Raw genomic sequence first — 21,633 nt, 5'->3', positions numbered from 1 at the left:
TCTATTTTTAGTTTTTTGAAGAACTTCCATACTGTTTTCCATAGTAACTGTACCAATTTACATTCCCACTAACAGTGTAAGAGGGTTCCCTTTCCTCCACACCCTCTCCAGCATTTATTATTTCTGGACTTTTTGTTGATGGACATTCTGACTGGTGTGAGTTGATACCTCACTGTAGTTTTGATTTACATTTCTCTAATAATTAGCAATATTGAGCATCTTCTCATGTTCCTATTGGCCATCTGTATGTCTTCTTTGGAGACATGTCTAGTTAGGTCTTCTGCCCATTTTCCGATTGGGTTGTTTGATTTTTGTTGTTGAGTTGTATGAGCTGTTTGTATATTCTGGAAATTAATCCCTTGTCAGTCACATCGTTTGCAAATATTTTCTCCCATTCCGCAGGCTGTCTTCTAATTTTGTTTATGGTTCCCTTGGCTGTGCAAAAGCTTGTAAGTTTGATTCGGTTGCATCCGCCAAACAGCTGTAATTTCTTATTTCAGTTAGTCTTGTAGATTGCAGATCACAGGGCTCATGGTGCGTCCATGAATGACAGCACTCTAGCTACCAAGTGGGAGGCACCTGGATTTGGCAATCTTTCCTTTATCTCAACACTATCACTTTCTAAACTCCTCTCCCCCACCACACGCACAGTAAAATCGCCTTAGAAATTTGCAACTGGTGCCTCTTGGAAGATTTCGAAGAGCAAGCAGGTTTGGCCTCAAACTTAAGTAACTGATGTGGGAATGGTCATCTTCAGAAGTTCTGAGACTCCAGGGCACTTTGACCATCTCAAAAGTGTGGTTTCTCAGAAAGTTAATATCTTTCTGTTCATATCAAAAGCCAATGAATCCTTCAGTCATTGGTCTTGAAATTGAAAATTGCAAACCTTTAATACCTGTCTCCTCAATCCAATTAAATAGATTTTTAATTATTTTAAGGAAATGTTCTTTCTGTGGTTAGAGAGTTCTTCAGTTGGTCTGACTTTTTAAGTTTGTCTTCTGGAATGTTGTACTCTGACAGCAAAAGTGAAGAATTCTGCAAATAGTTTGTAAAGAGGCATAAGGATCCTCTGGTTCTTATTTGTAGATTTAACTTTACTTTTTTTTGTTTATCAGTGAAAGGGAACAGAGGTGTTTGATTGAGCTCCACTTTTCTATGTCCTAGTGCAGGCACTCCTTACCAGTGATGCGCCGGCACTGGTGGGCTCAACTATAACATTCGCAGTGAACCTGGTATTCCCCAGATGCCAACAGGAAGGTGCCAGTGGCAACATAGTCTATGAGAAGAACTTCAGAAACGGTAAGGAATGTTAGTCACATTACAGGAACATGCTAGTTCTCCTAACTACTGGAGACCCTCCTCATAAACCTTAATGCTCACAGGTACTTCTATAAATGCAAGATGCTGCAGTTGTCCCTTGTCACCCCCTCCTCAAGTTGGATGACAGGGAATGTGAATATGTCCCTCCATCAACATCAGTCAAATCCATTTCGGCCAATGGGTGTCTCTCCACTACTTGGAACTCTCCTCAAATCTACGTTGGGAGGCTTGGCCTTTTTTTGTTTTTGGCTGCCCTTTGCTGCATGTGGGATCTTAGTTCCCTGACCAGGCATCGAACCCATGCCCCCCCTGCACTGGGAGCTCGGAGTCTTAACCACTGGACCGCCAGGGAAGTCCCGAGGCTTGGCCTTTTCTTATTGCCCAGTTGATTGGACAGACAATACCTTGTTGATTCTCAGATTTGGGTTTTATTACTTGGACTTCTTCTGGCTACTCGAAGAATAGTCAGTTTGTCAGATCTTTGTTAATCAGATAGGCTTCTGCTCACAAGAATTCCTTAAACTGTGTGCCTAGCACAAATGCTAAGATGTGTCTATTTTGGTGTTGCTTTGCTCTTAGTTAAAGCAGATAAGCTCTTTGCCCATGTTAAAGAGCACAAATGATTACAAGTACATCAAGGGGGATTATCTTGTTAGAACTGTACAGCCTTAAAAGTTCAGGTAATTACTGAGATTCCTCAGTCAGTAACAAGGCTGATAAGTGCAGTTATGATCTCATTTTATTACTTAGAACTTCTGTGAAACAGTTGATGTGTTTATTTCTTATTAATTCTTCATCTTCCTATGAAGCGAACAATGAATTCTGTGTAGAAAGAGTTTGATAATTAAAAAGTGTTGTTTATAATCGTCTGTAGCATTTTTTCTTTCCTTCTAAAAAAGTTAACTCTTATGAATGTTTCAAATGGCAATCTAACCCTCTGAGCACTTTTATATGAAAGAGTCCTTGTGACTTATGAAAAGTTATATAAAGTATATATCACCACTAGAAGAAACTAGAATTTTTGAAGAACTGACTAATTCCAGGTGTAGGACAGGGAAAGTACCACATGAACCAGGGACATCTTGTTGTCCCAGAAAACAAGGGAGTAATGGGGACATGTCACAGGGACACGGAAGGCAGCTAGAGGGGCTCCTACTGGCCATATTTGGAACAATTTAAGAATAAAAAAATAATGGCTGTAGTAGATTGATAAATAAAAAGGCTCTTCATAAATGTCAGTGACATAAAAAAAACAAGAGGGTGGGGGGATTGTTCTAGATGAAAAGATATTGATCATGACTTGTTTAAAATGGAAAACTGATGTTTTCCCAAACATACAGAAAAGTAGAAAGCAGGTACTTCGAGATTCAACAAATTTAACATTTTTTTCCTGTTTCCATCTATCTATCTACCTATCTATGTATCTATCATCTATCTACATTTCTAGGCATATTTCTTTTTTTCTTTCTGAATCATTTGAAGAAACAAAATAGCCAAATGTATGATGTGACCCTTGACTGTGGTAGGCGTGGCGATGACGTGGTTATGTAAGAGAACGTCCTTATTCTTTGGAGATGTGTGCTGAAGTCTTTAGGAGAGTCATGATGTCAAATGAATCAGGGAAAAAAAGCTACAGATAGAGAGAGTGTATCACAGTAAAAAGATACAGCATCCCTCGGTTTGGTTTGAATATGCTTGTGATTTGGAGACCCAATATGAAGATAAACATATTAAGTGATAGCTCTAAATTTCCTGAAAAATTGCTTTATATAAAACTCATTGAAATATAACATGTAGGCAGAAAAATGCACAGGTCGTAAAGGTACCATTAGATGAATTCTGAATATTAGGGTTTTAGTTCTCCAACCATATTTAAATGAGTTATGAAAAAATATGAAAATGTGTTTAATTCAATGAAGAGCATTGAGTATTCTGAGTCAATCACGGCGTGTTCCTTTCTCTCTTTAGATACTGGTCCATCTCCTGACCCATATGTTTACAACTGGACAGCATGGACAGAGGACGGTGACTGGGGAAATGGCACCAGACAAGGCCATCACAGGAAGCCTTTGCCTCACCCCCGAAAATGGAATTTCGTCTTTGTGTTCCACACACTTGGTTGGACTTTTACAAACCCCCTTAGCTGCTTCTTTTCCTTTCCTTCAAATTTTAAATTTTTTCTCTTTCCGTATTCTATAATTGAGAATTACAACCCTGGGAGTTTAACAACAGTTACTCTTCTAACTTTCCTTAGCTGGAGTGGAGGGTGAGGGATAAAAATTAAATCTTGGTTAGCCTTGCCATATCTCCAGGACATCAAATAATTAAAACGAGAAAAAGACAGGTTCAGCTTTCTTTTTTTAAGACAAAACTACTCAATTTTTTTCCGTCTAAAACAGTAATATGAAAAATAATATTTATTTATTTGCATCACACACGGATGGGCATTTGCTGATTTATTATCTAATTTTTTTATGTTTTTAAAAGAATTTTAAGAATTTAACTGATGCTCTTTGTAGGAAATTTGGAAAATGCAGAAAAACACAAATGAAAAATCGGTCACCATAATTCACACCAGAGATTATCATTGTTAACATGATGGTGTTTTCTCTACCAGTATTTCTTTCTTTCTTTTTTCTTAGTGTTTCTTGATTAAGATCATAAAATATATACATTTTGATCAATATCATGAGCATTGACTAAAATTCTTGCATGGCTTGTGGGATCTTAGTTCTTTGACCAGGTATCAAACCCAGGCCCCGGCAGTGAAAGCACCAAGTCCTAACCACTGGACCGCGTGAGAGTTCTCTAAACTTTTTTATATACATTATTTTAATGACTGCATAATATTCTATTGAGTAAAAGTATAATAATCTAACTACTCTTCTTCTTTGACATAGCCTACCCTCTTTTTTTTTTTAACCACAAACGGTATCCACTTTGCTTTACTATTAGTGAAGTGATTTTTTTTTTTAAGGAGGACTAAATTTAGGTTATTAGCAAAGCTGCTAAATTCTTAGTTAAAAATCTTACCAGGGGCCACCTGGCTCTGAGTATTGCAAATCTGCTACCAGCCATGCAGACTCCAAATCTCTAAATGTTTGGTCTGTCTTCATGAATTACAGACAGCTTCTCTTTCTTCAGTTAACTTACTTATAAATCAAAATAACATATTAATAATACATGGTCCAATTGAACAGAGTACAAAATATATAACAAGTACTATGCTCGTCTATTTAAATCAGCTGATATAAAGCCGACTTTTTTCAGTCCCTTCATGGCCCTGTCAGTTAATTCCCCAAGTGTCATGATTTCTTTGACCTGACAGTTTGCATGGAGTCACTTAGGCTCACTAACACTCCAGATTCTGTTCAGCCTAGTTAACAACCATTAACTTAACTAGTTAAGATGTCTTTATTTAACATCAGTTTCCAGCCCAGAAACCGCTGTTTTCCTAACAGGACGGTTTTGAATTTCCATCTTCTGCTGAGGTCTCAGAGTTAAGTAATATTTTTCCTCAGCCAAGCGCTGCCTCTGTGGTCGGTGCCAGAACTAACATTTCCTCACGTATCACTAATTCCAAGAGACACCTCTTCCTCCTGTAACCTCTAACAGAACTGGCTCTTCATTTCAAGGTAAAGGGGGATCGCAAGCCTTTCCTGACACTTTAATTTCTATTTTTTGGGCTGCAACTCGCGGCGTGTGGGATCTTAGTTCCCCGACCAGGGATCGAACCCGTGGCCCCTGCCGTGGAAGCACAGAATCTTAACCACTGGCCCACCAGGGAAGTCGTCCCTTTCCTGACACCTTTGACCATGTGATGAACATGGTCTTTAAACATCTCCGTCTCACAAGCATCCATCTTACAATACTTGTTGTTTCAATGACACATCTGTGCCAGGTGCCTCAAAAGGATTAGAAAAATCCTCGAGCCCTGAAGGAGAGGAATTACTTTCACTAGCTAGCCAGTGGCGTTAGATTTAGGTTAGAGTTGGAGAAAGAAAAAGAAGGATTCAAGGGCCCTAGAAATGTTAATGGAACTACTCCGTTCCTTTTTATACCCACAATACCCTGTTTGTTTTTCATCACTTACTGCATTTTTATAAACAAACACTACTAGAAGGTGGAGGATTCTAGTTCCCTAAAAGAAAAAAGTTACTTAACAATATAACTGAACTACTAATATGGTTACAAAAATAAGGTAGATTTTTGGATATATTTTTAACTCCCTTGGACACCTACATCAAATGTATTTTCTGGGGGAAACATATGTATTTCAAGTGCCAGATCACTTCCTTATACAAATTATTTATTTGTAAACTAAGGACTAATGGCATCCCACTAAACAGCTCTTTTCATTTTAATCAACTGTATACAACTACATTTATGTTTGTGAGATTGTTTTATAAGGGTTTATATGAAAATGAGCACCGCCTTCTTTTCTGAAGGAGCCAGGACTGCATCCCCATCCTGTTTTCCCTTTCCCAGAACTATCTCTAAATGGCAGTTGTTATGCTTTAAGAAACATCAACTTTCTGTAATGATCATATAATGTAGCCAATAACTAAACATTTCCATCCTCTCAAAGGTCAGTATTTCCAGAAACTGGGACAGTGTTCAGTGAGAGTTTCTATAAACACAGCCAATGTGACTCTTGGCCCTCAAATCATGGAAGTAACTGTCTATAGAAGATACCGACGGGCGTACGTTCCCATAGCAAAAGTGAAAGATGTGTATGTGGTAACAGGTGAGTGGACTGAACTCTAAATTAACTGAGCGTGAGACACTTAGTTCTGATGATGTCAGTGGGTTAGAAAGAGTTCGAGCCAAGTATTCTGGGTTAGGTTAGATGTCATCTGGACTCCTTCTCAACCTTATATATTTAATAACATTTTCCATCTATGTTTTCCAGAACAACCTGGGGAAACTCTAGCACACTTGTATAAGAAAAGGGAAAATGATGCTGAATTATCCCTAATTTTAATTTCTAACGTTTTTAGTTTAAAAACATTAAAGTCATCCACTTAAAGTCAAGCAGTGGTGACTTTCTTTCTTTTTTTTTTTGGTGGGGGGGGATATATCTTTTAGATCAGATTCCTGTATTTGTGACTATGTCCCAGAAGAACAATCGAAATTCATCTGATGAAACCTTCCTCAAGGACCTCCCCATTACGTTCGATGTCCTGATTCATGATCCCAGCCACTTCCTCAATGAGTCTGCCATTTACTACAAGTGGAACTTTGGGGATAATACTGGTCTGTTTGTTTCCAACAATCACACTTTGAACCACACCTATGTTCTCAATGGAACCTTCAGTCTCAACCTCACTGTGCAAGCTACAGTGCCTGGACCTTGTCCTTCACCTTCACCCAGACCTCCAAAAACTACCGCTTCTTTGGGTAAGTGTTTTCCAGGTCTTTTTTGTTGTCAGGGTTCCTTAACAGCCAGAAAAAAAACTCATGTGGGTTGTATAATTAGATCCTTAGTTAAAGAGACTGTGTAAAAACTCTGCAATGATTCCATTTTCTACCTGTTGATTTCGTTTAGCTACTTTATCACCATTTTTAGCTGTTAGAGTTTGGAAGAAAGGAGAACGTGTTTAAAGTCACTTGGTGACTCATATACAGCTCCTTGACCTTCCTAATCCTCACTGGCCCTTGTTATGTGTACGGATGCTTTCCCCCTTCTAGCCTGTCACATTTCTGTTTGCCTCCCTTTTTTTTTTTAGTTAAGAAACATTGACCCCTTGTAAACATTCAGGCCATCCCACTGTCCTTCCTCCCCCTCCCACATTTCCTTCCCACTTCCATTCTCCTCCCCACCGTGCCCACATCCACCCCATGTCCCATGAAAACTCAGCCACCCTTAAATGTAGCTTACAGATAGGCTCGAAAAAGAATGCACCTTGAGAATATTTCTTGGCCGGCAGGCTGGAAAGATTCCAGACCCTAAAATTATTCTAGATATAAGGCATAATTACTTAAATCCCACCTTCTAATAATAGTATATGAGGTCATTCAAGAAGTTCTTCAGAGTTTACTTTGTGAAGCATTAGCTTCCGTCTGATTCTACACCCTACCCCACACCATTACCATCCTTCCCCACTAAGCCATGAGTACATCTTACCATGCCGGCATCCCGGGGATGGTAATAGATTGACATCCTCTCACTGGACACTAGAGGGCACCATCACCAAGTCGGGACAGAACACTCGATGATGATGTCCAGACCTGTTGCAATTGGTTTTTTTACCCAAACCTGTTAGATATAAATAATAAACTGTTATTAATAAGTGTGTTATTAATAAAAATATCTTGCTAAGTCAAGCATATCTAAAGCAAGACATTATAAGTTATTACCGATTTTGATTAATTCTTTCTTGGAATGTTTTAAATTATAAAATTAATGCATATCCCTTAATAAAACTTCAAATACAGAAATTTCAAATAAAAGCGAAAGTTCCTCTTCATGCTCTCCTCTCGAGAGTTAAACCCTGTTAAGGGTTGGTAGTGTTTCTTTCCAGATCTTTTTCTGTATATTTACAAACATATTCTATAAATACATATAGGATTTGTGGTTTTGATTTTTAGGTAGATGGGTTCATGAAATATGTATTCTACAGTTTGCCTTTTTTCATTTAACAAACATCATAGACATCTTCCCGTTATCAGTACATTTAAGTCTGACTCACTTGATTCAATGGCTTATGTATTTAACCATTCTCTTACTGGTGGATGATTCAGTTAAACCTAATTCCAGTTGTAAATATAACTGCATTGAACAACTCAAAACATATAGCTTCATTCTGGTATTTCTATAGGAGAGTCAATTTATTTATCTACAAGCATCGGTCTTCCTTACAAATAAGCAGACCAGGTGTAAAATTCAAAATAAATTACAGGTGCTTGTTACATCTGTCTAGAAATTCCTGAATGGTAAAAGTCTTAAGGTTAGGTTATTTAATGTTAGTCTATCTTGAATTGCATTTTTATAAAGCTAGCTTATTTTTCTTAGAACATATTTGTATCATAACATGCAAAAAAATATATTTTAAGTCAATGAAAGAGTATTTTAAATTTGTTATTATTTTCTATAGGTTAGACCATAAGATATAAGGTAGCAATTTGTTAAATTTGTTGAATTTGTTAAATGTCATAGTGAAAGGAAACTGCCTGGCTTTATCTAAAGGTGTTAGATCAACCGTAATCAACCCCGAAATGCCTTAGAGCAGCTGTGAGACTTAGGGAATGGAGGGATGGGAATACGTAATGGGACCCAAGGTGATGATAGGAGTCCGCCCATGACTTGAGAAAGGGGTTGGGGTACTTGTCCTCTGGAAGAGAGAACATTTTCAGCTATGCAGAGCATATTAACAGGCTTGGATTATTGAGCACTGGATTATTATTTGACCAAAAATTATGTTGTCTCTGCTATAGTAAGTGGCTGCAAAATGAGTACAGCTATTAAATAGAAACCAAATGCAACCAAAGGAGTGAGACAGAAGCAGAGCTGAAGTGGTGATTCAGGAAGATAATTACATTATAGGGCAGACAGGTATGCTCTAGTTTTAAGCCACACAATTCTCCTCCCTTAGGTAACCGTGCCATTGATCATTTCTGTGTACAAATCTAGAAAGAAAAACCTTTGTAAGACTGATGCTAATCAGTGTAATATTATATATAATATGTATATATCATATATATATCATATCGTGTAGAACTTTCCCAAAGAATCAAAGGATCTCACACCATTTTCTGAGTAACAGGGACATAAATAGTGAATTAAGTAGGACGCTTACCTTCTTCCCCATCTGTCTTTTAAGGTGTTAGTTTTTCTCCATTAGCCCTTTAATCATACCTTGACTTTATATGTATAGATATAGATTTGACATTGTACATACCTCTGCAAAACTCCACATGCATTTTTATAAGCATTCTACCAAAGATAGAATCATGGACATTTATTAGTCATTTTTTATGAGAAGTTTTACTTTAAAAGATGGCAGGGTCATGATTCCATGCTCTAACTTGACAGCTAAATTTCACCTGTCAAGACCTTCAAAAGGAGATTTCTAGGGAAGAGCCAGCCATCTTTAATACCCTTCACAAACATATCTTTTGCTTCGGAGCCCATCAGTTAAATCTCTGAATAGGAAAAATGATTACCCTGTAACTTCCACAGGACCACCGTGAAACTCAGGGGACACAGCCAAGCCTGCTGATGAACCACTGCATCTGAATCTGGCATGGCATCAGAACTTTCTGGGTTTTACCCAAAAAACATTTCCCAAACTGTGTGCCATGAAGCGCTACTTTCCAGAGATGCTCTGAGAACTGCTCTGCGAAGGTCCCTCTGAGCAAAGGAGCAACACAGGCACATTCATTCACCCACTAGAGGCTCTGAGGAGCCCTGGAGAAGTCTCCCGATTGGCTTCATACTTACATATCCCTGTGTCAGAGATGCAGCTCTTATGAAGCTTTGATTCCCCTCAAACTGGGTCCATTTTCATGCCTTTGGAAATCTGAGACAGTAATGTTGTATTTTCAGTATTATATTTTCTTTCCAGTCTTTTTATCTTGTTAATGGAACACCAACACCTTAATTAGAGCTTTTTAAATTGTAACTAATAGAGCATTAAATTCTTTGCTCTAATCACACTCAAAGGGTTATTTTTCAACAGCATCTTGTATTCACTCCTTTCCTTCCCCACACCTCTGCTCATCATAGTGACTGTATGCCTTCTAGAATGTAAACTTAGGATCTATGAGACACTCAAACAGGGAAAGAATTGCCTTTTTCCATGTTGTTTCCTTCTTATCATTTAAAATTATCCACCTTAACATTTAAAATTACATATCTTATTACATATATATGTTATAGCACATCTGTACCTACATAGATGTATAGAAGTACATATTGGGATAAGGAAACAGATATTTATTAAATACTTCCTACATGGCAGACATGAGAAGCAAGTTTTATATATTTTATTTATAAAATTTGATTTCAGTTTTTTATTTTATTTAAGTTTTATAGTTCAATTCTAGTAGGTCAGTAAGTATTGTCCCTATTTTACAGATGAGCAAACTGAGGAAAGAGAGGTTAAATGACATGCCCATGGTCTCAAACAGCTAAAAACAAGGGGCCTAGAATTTGAGCCCAGAATACCTTCCTCCAAAATTACAATATAATCTCATCTGTCGTGGCCTGCTTTATTTCATCATGATTGTTGTACTACACATTTTAATATGGCTTCCACCTTTCATATGATATCTGTGCTTGAACAAGATACGGGATTGTGTTTACTTACATAATTTAACAATTTTATAATGCTTTATAGCTCTCACATCTATATGAATTGTTACCCATTTAGTTCAAATTTCTGCAGCAATTTAATAGTATAGAACTCTTGATGTTTTTCTAAAGAGCAAGTAGACAAATGTTTAGATCTTTGGTACTATCATGTACATCTTTTACGTTCTCAACAAGTACCCTAAAATCTTGTTATTCAGACTCTCCAGTACCTGCTGGTGACAGTGCCCTGGAGCCGAGGGAGATTCCTGATGAAAACTGCCGTATTAACAGATACGGCTACTTTAAAGCCACCATCACAATTGTAGGTAAGACCACGGAGGAAAGATGTTAGAATCCACCTTGGGTCACCCACTCCCTTACCTGCCTCTGGAGGGGTGAGGATGGAGAGAGCAAGGGCACCCACTCTCTGTCCAAGGTGGTACCACATGTGCACAAGCAAAGACTCCACTAGTTGCTAGATTTCCACCTGCCTTCCCGGCCTTCCTTAGACATCCTGGTGGAAATGAGCCCTCTGTGAGGCCCACAGAGCAATGAGCCTGCCAGGGGGCCTGGACCTCCGACCCTGTGCAGCTCAGAAACCTGAATGAATGTGGCCTGAAGGAAGGCCAGTTGCAAATTCTCACAGCTCCCACTTTCCTCCCCTGGGTGATTTCACAAAGTCACACCTCCTGTGTGTAAGAAAGAGGGTTGAACAGGGCCACCACACCGGGCTGTGTGCTTGGGGCGCTGCTCACAGGTGCCCAACAGAGGAGACGGCTGGGGCTAAAACCCACATCGTGGTCCAGGGGCTACAACTCCACCTTCTGATGCAGGGGGTGCGGGTTCAATCCCTGGTCGGGGAGCTAAGATCTCACATGTCTCGCGGCCAAAAAGCCAAAACATAAAACGAGCAATATTGTAACAAATTCAATGAAGACTTTAAAAATGGTCCACACTAAAAACAAACAGGGCTTCCCTGGTGGCGCAGTGGTTGGGAGTCCGCCTGCTGGTGCAGGGGACGCGGGTTCATGCCCCGGTCCGGGAGGATCCCACATGCCGCGGAGCGGCTGGGCCCGTGAGCCATGGCCGCTGAGCCCGTGCGTCCGGAGCCTGTGCTCCGCAACGGGAGAGGCCACAGCGGTGAGAGGCCCATGTACTGCAAAAAAAATAATAATAATAATCAAAATAAATTAAAAAATAAACGCCAAGCTGTGCCTACTGGGGCTGAGCCACTTGGGCAGGAGAGACAGCAGCCGAGGCCTGAGCCTGGGCCTGCCCCCCTTCAGGGTCATCTTTCCCGGAAACACCTCCTGCAGTGGGTGCCGCCTACTGACACACAGGCTCCAGAACTAAAGATCAAGGTTGGGCTGAAGAGCTGTTCAGTTTGACTTTGAAAATGCTGCCTGGACATGTACCCAAAGCTCCGGGGCAGATTCCCGGGTCTGGGGTGGTGAGAAGCTGAGTCCGTTTTGTTTGGCCTTCTGATTGGTTAAGAAGTGGTTTGGTTTGGTTTGTGTTGTATTTTGATGTGTTTTTCTGCGGGGCATTGTTCCATTAGAGGGAATCCTAGAGGTTAACATCATCCAGGTGACAGACGTCCTGATGCCCGTGCCACAGCCTGACAACCCCCTGGTGGATTTCGTCGTGAACTGCCAAGGGAGGTGAGTACATTATCTCCAAGAAAGGGGCCAAGTGAGGACCCCAGGCTGAACAAAGGTCTTCATACCCCTCTCCCCTTTAAAGTTGATTTGGATTCTAGTTCCTCAGCAAGCCAGGATGAGGAAGGACCCTCCCACGTGCTCTCAAGCATGCACTTGCTTTGCTAGAGCTGAGCAATGCTCACCACCTTTAACTGTTGAAGAAGAATTACTGATTGAACACTTACTGTGTCCTTAACATTTTACTTCTGTTTTCATGTCACATCCTCACACAATCGTATGAGTCTCCTCATTTACACCAGTGATAACAGTACCTCCCTAGGTGGTGGGTACCTGGCAGGGCAAGGTTCCTGGGTTGAGGTCTGGCTCAGAGCCTCTTAAGCTCCCTGAGGCTCCTCCGGAGTCAGGGGAGGCCATGTGGAAGCGCTGTGTCCTTGTGCTAAGTAGTAGCAATGCCTGATCATCCTGTCTCGCTTTAAAACTTACAAAGCTCTTTCTAATGCGTTATATAATTTGACTTCCTAATGTTTGGTTATAACTATAGATAATAGACTGAATATAAACTAATTAATATATAAATACTATATCAATTAAGCCATCAAATATGTGAATGACTTACTAATTTACATATAAGTAAATCAAGTAATTAAAATGTATGTGTATGTGATATATAAATTAATCAAGAGAATGGGCTGGTATAAAAACGAGGCCTTATCTGATCAAAAAGGATAGCTCCAGGGAATTCCCTGGTCGTCCAGTGGTTAGGACTCTGCTTTTCCATTGCAGGGGGCACGGGTTCAATCCCTGGTCAGGGAACTAAGATCCTGCAAGCCGCGGGGTGCACCCCCCAAAAAGGGGGGGATAGCTCCATAGCTCTCTGGATTGGGGAGAGAATGGGATGAGGATGACAGAAAAAGAGAAAACCCTGACTGAGGAGACGAAGCTGCTTCAAGAGGCCAGGGGCCATGTGAGAAGGGAACATGAACTCGTCTAATTTCCCACGCTCTCATCAGGCCCAGCTTCAGAGCCTGGTCTCGCTATCCAGGAAGTCTACTCAGAAGTGAGACAGTGGCTAAGACAGTAACACGTGGTAGCCGAGTGGTTACAGGGACAGCTGTCAAACCTCTTTTATTGAAGTCCCAGCTCCACCTCTAACTGCTTTTTTAAGCTGGGGCCAGCGATCTCCCCTCCGAGAGCTAGTTTGTCACCTGCTGCATTAGGAAAGTATTACTTTCCTCATCAGGTCGTTGAGAGGAATAGACAAGACTATATCACTTATCAGAAACTCAGTGCCTTGCACACAGTAGGTGCTGCATAAACAGCTCTGGTTGCTGCTCCTGCTGTCGTCATATCTCTGCAGGAGCCCACGCAGGGCCGACTGGCATTTAATACTACCTTTGCCTAACACCTAAGCCGTCTGCATCTTTGGGCATCTAGAGAGCCAAAAAGGAGAGGGAAGTTCCCAGCAGCCCCTTGCCTTGGGGGACATCATTTCTTCCTCCTCCAGCACCAGGGGCTCATCTTCCTGAGGATACAAAGCAAACAATGGCTCACACCCAGGCTTGTTTAAGAGTAAATTAAGATCCCACATGCTGCGGAGCAACTAAGCCCGTGTGCCACAACTCCTGAGCCTGCGCTCTAGAGCCCGTGAACCACAACGACTGAGCCCGCGCGCCTAGAGCCCGTGTTCCGCAGCAAGAGAAGCTCACCGCAGTGAGAAGCCTGCCACCGCAACGAAGAGTAGCCCCCGCTCGCCACAATGAGAGAAAGCCCGCACACAGCAACGAAGACCCAACGCAGCCAAAAATAAATAAATAATTTTTAAAAAAAATTTTTAAAGAGTAAATTATATGTGACAATTTCATGTCATATGGTTTGAGTAAGAATAAGTAGGATTCCATTTTATAGAAATGTAGTGATTTTCTTTCTACACTGATGTCATATTCCTCTCTCTCTCTCTGTGTCATTCGTGCCCTCAGCATCCCCACAGAGGTCTGTACCGTCATCTCCGACCCCACCTGCCAGGTCACTCAGAACACAGTCTGCGACCCTGTGAACATGGACCTGGGCGATATGTGCTTGCTGACAGTAAGAAGAGCCTTTGGTGGGTCTGGGACATACTGTATGAACCTGACTCTGGGTGATGATGCAAGCCTGGCCCTCACGAGCACCCTCGTCTCTATCCCTGGAAGAGGTAAGTTTTGTTTTATGGTTGTATGAACATTTCATGTTGGAGATAAAGTGTGTGTCCAATACCAAAGCTACTCAAGGCTTCACTCTCAATATTTAGTTTTATTTCCATGTAAAATTCATTGAACTGTTGTTAATGTAGATTTGAGAAATGGCATTAAAAGCCAACAGCAAATCTACTTAGGGAAGGGATGAGAGAGAGAAACCCAATGAAGTAATGGCCAGAGAAAAGCTTCTTGACGAAGAAAATCAGCTGTGATCATGGACCAGTAATAATGGGATGTGGTCACTGCATGCTCAGATAGATTTGTAATTCAAGAGGAAAGTGCAAAGCACAACATCAAAAAATAACAATGGGGCTTCCCTGGTGGCACAGTGGTTGAGAGTCCGCCTGCCGATGCAGGAGACACGGGTTCGTGCCCCAGTCCGGGAAGATCCCACATGCCGCAGAGCGGCTGGGCCCGTGAGCCATGGCCGCTGAGCCTGCGCGTCCGGAGCCTGTGCTCCGCAATGGGAGAGGCCACAACAGTGAGAGGCCCGCAAAAAAAAAAAAAGTGTTCTCCAATTAAGCTACAACAAAGGGGGGGCTGGTATCATGTTGTCATTGGAATCCACCTGGGCAAAGATATGAAGCCATGAAGAGAAATGAGAAACCAGGTGGACTCCTGGTTCCCTTCTAACTTGCCATGTGCCCTTTCTTTCCCTTCCCAAATTCTACCAAGCATTACACTGAGACGGAAACAAACCAATTTACCTAGTCCTTAAATGTTCACCAGAAAAACTACTCCTTGTCCCCTTAATGCTCGGAGAGGTAAAATGTTAGCCAAGTGGTTGAAGGAATTTCATTGAGAAATTCCCATCTACTGGTGGCTGCTAATCTTCCCCAGCCCATAAGGACTTACCTGGTGACCCTAACTGAATTTCACTTATAACTGACTATGTTGTAAGATACTGCTTTACCTCTTAGAGGAAGTGCTACATGGTGGGACGGAAGGCACAGATTAAATTGTGCACACATTACAGCACGTGTTTTGCTCCTTAGTTTGAGTACTGTCGGGTACAACCTAACAACTAACTCATAAATAACTCTTTCGGTCGTGGAGTCTATCTTATAAGGTGAAATGTACTTAAACATATATTTACTCATTAACTATATAAAAGGCAGCTTTAACCTCATTGAAAGAAAAGCATAAGTAATCATGCATATAATTATTTGCATGAGGGTTTATTGTTGGTGAGATCCAAGGTGTACGTTAAAAAAAAAAAAGAAAAGAATGCAAAGGTACGCTGCTTCCTCCCAGGGAGGGTGCATGGGGTCTGGGGTGCAGAAGTGGGGAGCCGGGCGAAAAGAGGCAGCCGGAGCCTCTGTATTCGAGTGAGTGTGGATCTTCTAAACCATCACGTCCAGGAGCTACTGGGGTTGTTTCTCTTGTGCTGCTGCAGTTACTTTTAGAGTTGCCTTTTAGAGTCCCAACCTATTCTGTGAAGCTTTCTCAGTTCTGGCCAACCACGGTTCTCTTACCTGGATTAGACGCTTGGATATTTGCTTCCCTTTAATCCTTCTTGTAGTGAGTGATAACTTTAGGTGTGACCTGAGCCATTTTTAAAATCCAAAAAAGGAAGCTCAGAAAGAGAGCTTTTAATCCAATGGGAATTGTAACTTGATGACTTAGGTTTCAAAAGTCCATCTCTGTTCAAAGGCAAACGCATTGCCTGTTAGCTGAAATGACTTTTAATCATTGATTCAAGGAACATTCATGAAGCACCTGCAATGCTTTCAACAAATATTCACTGGGCGTCCACTCCATGTCCATCACAGCTCCAGGCACCAGGTAGCCAGTTCTAGATAGAGTGGGAACAAGGTGAGGAAGGTCCCAGCTTTCGTGAGCAGAAAGAGGCAGTAAACAAATAAGATGATATTGTGAAAACAATGAAACAAGGCGTGGAGAGTGAGAAGCATGGGAGAGAGGAGGCAGAGGTTGGCTCTCTAGATTGGGATGTTGGGAAAGTCCTGCCAACGCAGTGGCACCCGCTTGGTGAAGCACCTTCTCTGAATGAGAAGGGCCTCCTCCTCCACCTCTGAGACCTGCATCTCAAGAATGAGCAGCCGGGCTTCCCTGGTGGCGCAGTGGTTGAGAGTCCGCCTGCCGATGCAGGGGACACAGGTTCGTGCCCCGGTCCGGGAAGATCCCACATGCCACGGAGCGGCTGGGCCCGTGAGCCATGGCCGCCGAGCCTGCGCGTCCGGAGCCTGTGCTCCGCAACGGGAGAGGCCACAACAATGAGAGGCCTGCGAACCGCAAAAAAAAAAAAAAAAAAAAAAAGCAGCCCATCTAGATCCTTATGCACCACAGGTAGGGTTTGGGTTTTATTCTGTGCGTAAGGGGAACCACTGGCAGGGTTGAAGCATGATCTGATCAATGCTTTTAGATGATCGTTCAGACTGCTGAGTGAAGCAAGGTTTATTGGAAAGTAGCAGTGGAAGCGAGTAGACAATGAAGACGTCCTCTCAGGGAAGAGGGCTGGTGGCCGGGACTGTGATGGCGGCAGAGAAGATGGAGAGAAAATAGACCGACTCCAGTTATACTTTGGTGGCAGAGACAAGACTAGTTGATTTGCTGGGTTCTCGGAGTACAGAGAAGACATACTCCCTGCTTTATGGCTCTTACAGTCTAGCAGGAGAGAAATTTGTGTAAAGAAGTAATTGCGGGCTTCCCTGGTGACGCAGTGGTTAAGAATCCGCCTGCTGATGAAGGGGACACGGGTTCGAGCCCTGGTCTGGGAAGATCCCACACGCCACGGAGCAACTAAGCCCGTGTGCCACAACTACTGAGCCCGAGCTCTAGAGCCCGAGAGCCACAACTACTAGAGCCCATGCACTTAGAGCCCATGCTCTGCAGCAAGAGAAGCTACCGCAATGAGCCCTCGCACTGCAACGAAGAGTAGCCCCTGCTCACCTCAACTATAGAAAGCCCACGTGCAGCAATGAAGACCCAACGCAGCGAAAAATAAATAAATTTTTTTAAAAAAAGTAATTGCAACACAGTGTGATGGAGGCAGAGGAAGAGAGACAAGGAGAGAAGTGACAAAGGAAGGCATGACCTGGTGCCCACATGCATGTGTGGAAGGTGTCCCAAAGGGGCAGACGCTGGAGATGAGTTGGGAGAAGGATGTTCCCAGCAGAGGGCATGGAGATTTGAAAGAGCACGGGGAGGATGGATTTTTAGCACAGCTGGAAAGAAGGCAGTGGAAGATGAGGCCAGAGGAGTGTGCAGGAGGATCATGAAGACCTTCACCACGTGTGTGCAGCTGGGTCAGCTCAGACCCCATCAGGTATCTCCGGGACGTGACATCTGTCTCCTGAGCCCATAACACAGTGTTCCAGACACGCTAACTCATTCTCTAAATGGAAGATAAGCTGCCCCCAAAGACTATGTATTATGTAATGGGAAAGATTACTGAAAGCGCAGAGAGAGCCATATATCTTCTGTTAGCTCTCTTCCTCGTTGATTTAATTGCATTACAAGCAGCATGTCCTCGAGGTGAAAGTTGTCACTAATACGGTCTTGCTTTTGTTTTAAGACCCAGACTCCCTTTTAAGAATGGCAAATGGTACCCTGGTCTTCTTCGTTGTCTGCATGGCCATATTTGTCACTGTGATCGCCCTTTTGGTGTACAAGTAAGTTGCTGGTTCTAACACTTTAAATCACTAGAGTATATTGTCAAAAATAAATAGCATATTTCTGCACAAGTGGGCTGTTTTCCCTTTTTTGCTTTTAAACATTTTGTATGTGGGAGGAAAATCTTCCACTGAATGACGAATACCAAACTAGCCTATTAATTTTGCTGTGTTTTTTTTAATCCCTAAAAATGCTACCAAATGTCAGTAACTTTACCAAATTGTGTCAGCTTAATGTTTAACATATAATCGCAAGTTATAGTAAGCAGACACATTTCTTGCATGAAGAAGAGAAAATAAATATATTTTCATAAGACATCAATGTCTTAAAAGCCATAAATTAAATAGAATTAACCATTCTGCACTTGGCATGTAAAAGACTGTAGAAAGCAACCTTTTCCAGCTGGAGATCTTTTTTTAATCTGTCCAACACATTGCTTTCAGAAAACACAAGGAATACAAACCAATAGAAAACAGCACTGGGATCATGGTCAGAGGCAAAGGCCTGAATGTTTTCCTCAATAGTGCAAAGATGCTCTTCCCCGGAAACCAGGAAGAAGATCCACTGCTCAAGAACCAACCGGGAATTCTTTAAATCTTCTGCCTTACTTCTGACCAACAGCTCACTTTTCAGCGCCATTTATGTCAGCTATGCTAGAGTGGATGACGATTAACTTTTTACAAATATTATCGTAAAATATATATTGTGGTTTAGGGAGGTCCAATTTTTATTATAGGTTAAGTGACATTTTAGAGAGGTGGAGGGGAATTAAACTACGCACAGCCTCACCCATGTTATATTAACTGATAAAACCAGTTAGCAGTTAAACTACACACAGCCTCACCCATGTTATATTAACTGATAAAACCAGTTAGCAGCATATTCTTTAGTGATGGTTTGTTTCACTTATAATGTCTTAGGTGATTAGTAGGATAGATACACTGTATCCAGAGTAGCAGAAGAAGGTACTTTCGTTAGAGTCTGACCTAGGTTAACTGGAAGGAGAGGCTGGACGTGTTCTAGCTTTCCATATGACCATATGCATAAAACCAGTGTAGTCCTGTTCTGAAGGTCATGTTCCAAGCTACCTGAATCCTATGTCAATGAACATGCATGAGCTCCCAGCAGAACACTAACAGGTAAGCCTTTAGTAGGCTCTGCATGCTTGTTATACTAAAAAAAAATACTAATCTAATAAATGATTGTGAATATGTTTGTGACCACCTGCCAAGCCCAAATGTGTAAAGGAACGGTACTCATTCATTCATTTTTCCCATGGACATTTAGGTAGCACTTTCTGTATACCAGGCATGTTGCTAAGTACATGGCCCTGTACTCAGAGTGTTGACATTCTTGTGGATATATCTGAATTTCTGTGCACTCTGGTGCCACAGTTGAAAATTATAGTTGAAATTATATATTATGATTTTCCAAAAAAAGGAGGCCCCTGGTTTTCCTGCTGGTTTCTCTATTCAAATGATACAGAAACTTAATCACCAAAGATGTTACTTTCATTTGTAACTGAAGCTACTCTATGTCAGTCATGACAGTTTTCTTCTCCTTCCTGGAAAATAAAATATGAAAATAAAAAAAATAAAATAAAGCTCTTGGAATTATTTTTCTAATCTGTTGTTTGCCATTCAATTTCATTTAGAGTTTTAACACATAAAAATTTGTTTAACTCTGCGCCATGGAGCACTGATCGTTTCATAAGTATTTTGTATTTTTAAGTATATGTATACAGTATGTGAAATTGCAGTAAATTATATATATATATACACACACACACACACATACATATGTATATGTATATATATGTATGTATATAATCAGGCCAGTCTAAAAGAAGACATTTTCTACAGGCGGTTCTGGACTCTTTGAACAGTCAGGATTATATTAAAAATAAAGGTTAGAGGATGGTTCTAGGTCACAGATTGGCAATCTTTTTCTGTAAAGCATCAGGTAGTTAGTATTTTAGGCTCCATGGGCCATATGGTGTCTGTTGCAACTACTCAGCTCCAATATTGTAGCACAGAAGCCATCATACACATAAATGAAAGCACATGGCTGTGTCCCAGCACAAGCATATTGACAAAAGCAGGTGGTGGGCCAGATGTGGCCCACAGGCCATAGTTTGTGGACCCATATTCTAGACCCAAAGAGACTAGAGAGACACAGCAACCAAGAGCCACTGAGGAATCTAGGTTGCATCCTATTATTAAAGAAGAGCTATGAAAGATATTCTTGAGACACCTGAGGGAAATCTGAATACACATTGGATACCAAATGATATAACAGAATTAGTGTTAATTTTCTTAAGGAGTTAGTCTAGTTCATTCACTTCATAGATGGCCGAGGCCCAAAATAAGCTCTTTATTCTGGAATCATCCCAAAGAGTACAAAATTTGCAGAACAAGAAATGTGGAATTTATCTGCATTTATGAGTTGGCTGAAGGTCAGTGGTTCTCAACCACAGGTTACTTTGCTCCTCGGGGGGCCCTGGCAATATTAGGAGATTTTTTTTTTTTTTTTTTTTAATGCGGTACGTGGGCCTCTCACTGTTGTGGCCTCTCCCGCTGCGGAGCACAGGCTCCGGACGCGCAGGCTCAGCGGCCATGGCTCACGGGCCTAGCTGCTCCGTGACATGTGGGTTCTTCCCGGACCGGGGCACGAACCCGTGTCTCCTGCATCGGCAGGCGGACTCTCAACCACTGCGCCACCAGGGAAGCCCCTAGGAGACAATTTTTGATTGTCACAACTAGGATGGGGTGCTACTGGCATCTAGTGAGTAGAGGCCAGGAATGCTGCTAAACATCCTACAATACCCAGGATGGCCCCCACAGCAAAGCACCCCATCTTACCTGACCCCAAATGTCAGCAGCCCTATTGTGGAGTAACTGAAGAATCTCTGGACATGGATGTAGAGAGAGAAGACTTAGATTTGAATCCAGCCCTGCCACTTAAAGCTGAGTAACCCTGGGCAAGTTATTTGAACTTTCTTGAGCCTCAAGTCTCCTCATCTGTAAAATGGATTTGCAGTCCCTCCCTAACTTATTTCATAGGGCTACTGCAAGCCCCTCTGAAAGAAGAATGGATGTGAAAGCACTTTGAGTAGGGCATAATGGTATATATACTACATGTGAGAAGCAGTGTGAAGGGGCTTGCCATTTTTATGATGATTAGGAGGCCAGGACATTCATACCAAAAGCAGAAAAGTAATATCAAGTTGCAGCAGAATCTTTTGTAGGTTTGTTAATCACAGGCTTCTGAGCCCAACCCCCCCAAAATTATGGGTTGAGGCCCCATAATTTCTGTGTCTCACCAGTTCCCATGTGATATTGATACGGCTGCTCCCAGACCCAACTCTGAGAAATACTGGTCTCGAGATCTACTCTTGCCTTCTCATATCAACAGGGGGTAGCAGAGAGCAGCAAATATACAGTCAGTCACCAGGGAAGTGAGTTGAAATCCTCCTGAAACCTCCCTCGGT

General features: G+C 41.7%; 1 protein-coding gene across 1 annotated transcript in view; it reads left to right on the top strand.

Annotated features, from left to right (window-relative positions):
• The window catches only part of GPNMB (glycoprotein nmb), a 28,244-nt gene extending 8,476 nt beyond the window's left edge, over positions 1 to 19,768 (top strand). Inside the window, exons 3-11 of the mRNA XM_019928686.3 lie at positions 1,165 to 1,299; positions 3,289 to 3,438; positions 5,909 to 6,067; positions 6,409 to 6,720; positions 10,834 to 10,941; positions 12,174 to 12,276; positions 14,253 to 14,467; positions 18,046 to 18,142; positions 18,587 to 19,768. Of these exons, the coding sequence (XP_019784245.1) occupies positions 1,165 to 1,299; positions 3,289 to 3,438; positions 5,909 to 6,067; positions 6,409 to 6,720; positions 10,834 to 10,941; positions 12,174 to 12,276; positions 14,253 to 14,467; positions 18,046 to 18,142; positions 18,587 to 18,737 (1,430 nt within the window). The 3' untranslated portion in view covers positions 18,738 to 19,768. The remainder of the gene's footprint in view (positions 1 to 1,164; positions 1,300 to 3,288; positions 3,439 to 5,908; positions 6,068 to 6,408; positions 6,721 to 10,833; positions 10,942 to 12,173; positions 12,277 to 14,252; positions 14,468 to 18,045; positions 18,143 to 18,586) is intronic.
• The last annotated feature ends 1,865 nt before the right edge of the window (positions 19,769 to 21,633 follow it).

This window comes from Tursiops truncatus, chromosome 9 (assembly GCF_011762595.2).
Source record: "Tursiops truncatus isolate mTurTru1 chromosome 9, mTurTru1.mat.Y, whole genome shotgun sequence".
Taxonomy (NCBI): Eukaryota; Metazoa; Chordata; class Mammalia; order Artiodactyla; family Delphinidae; genus Tursiops; species Tursiops truncatus.
This window is presented reverse-complemented; position numbering and strand designations above follow the sequence as displayed.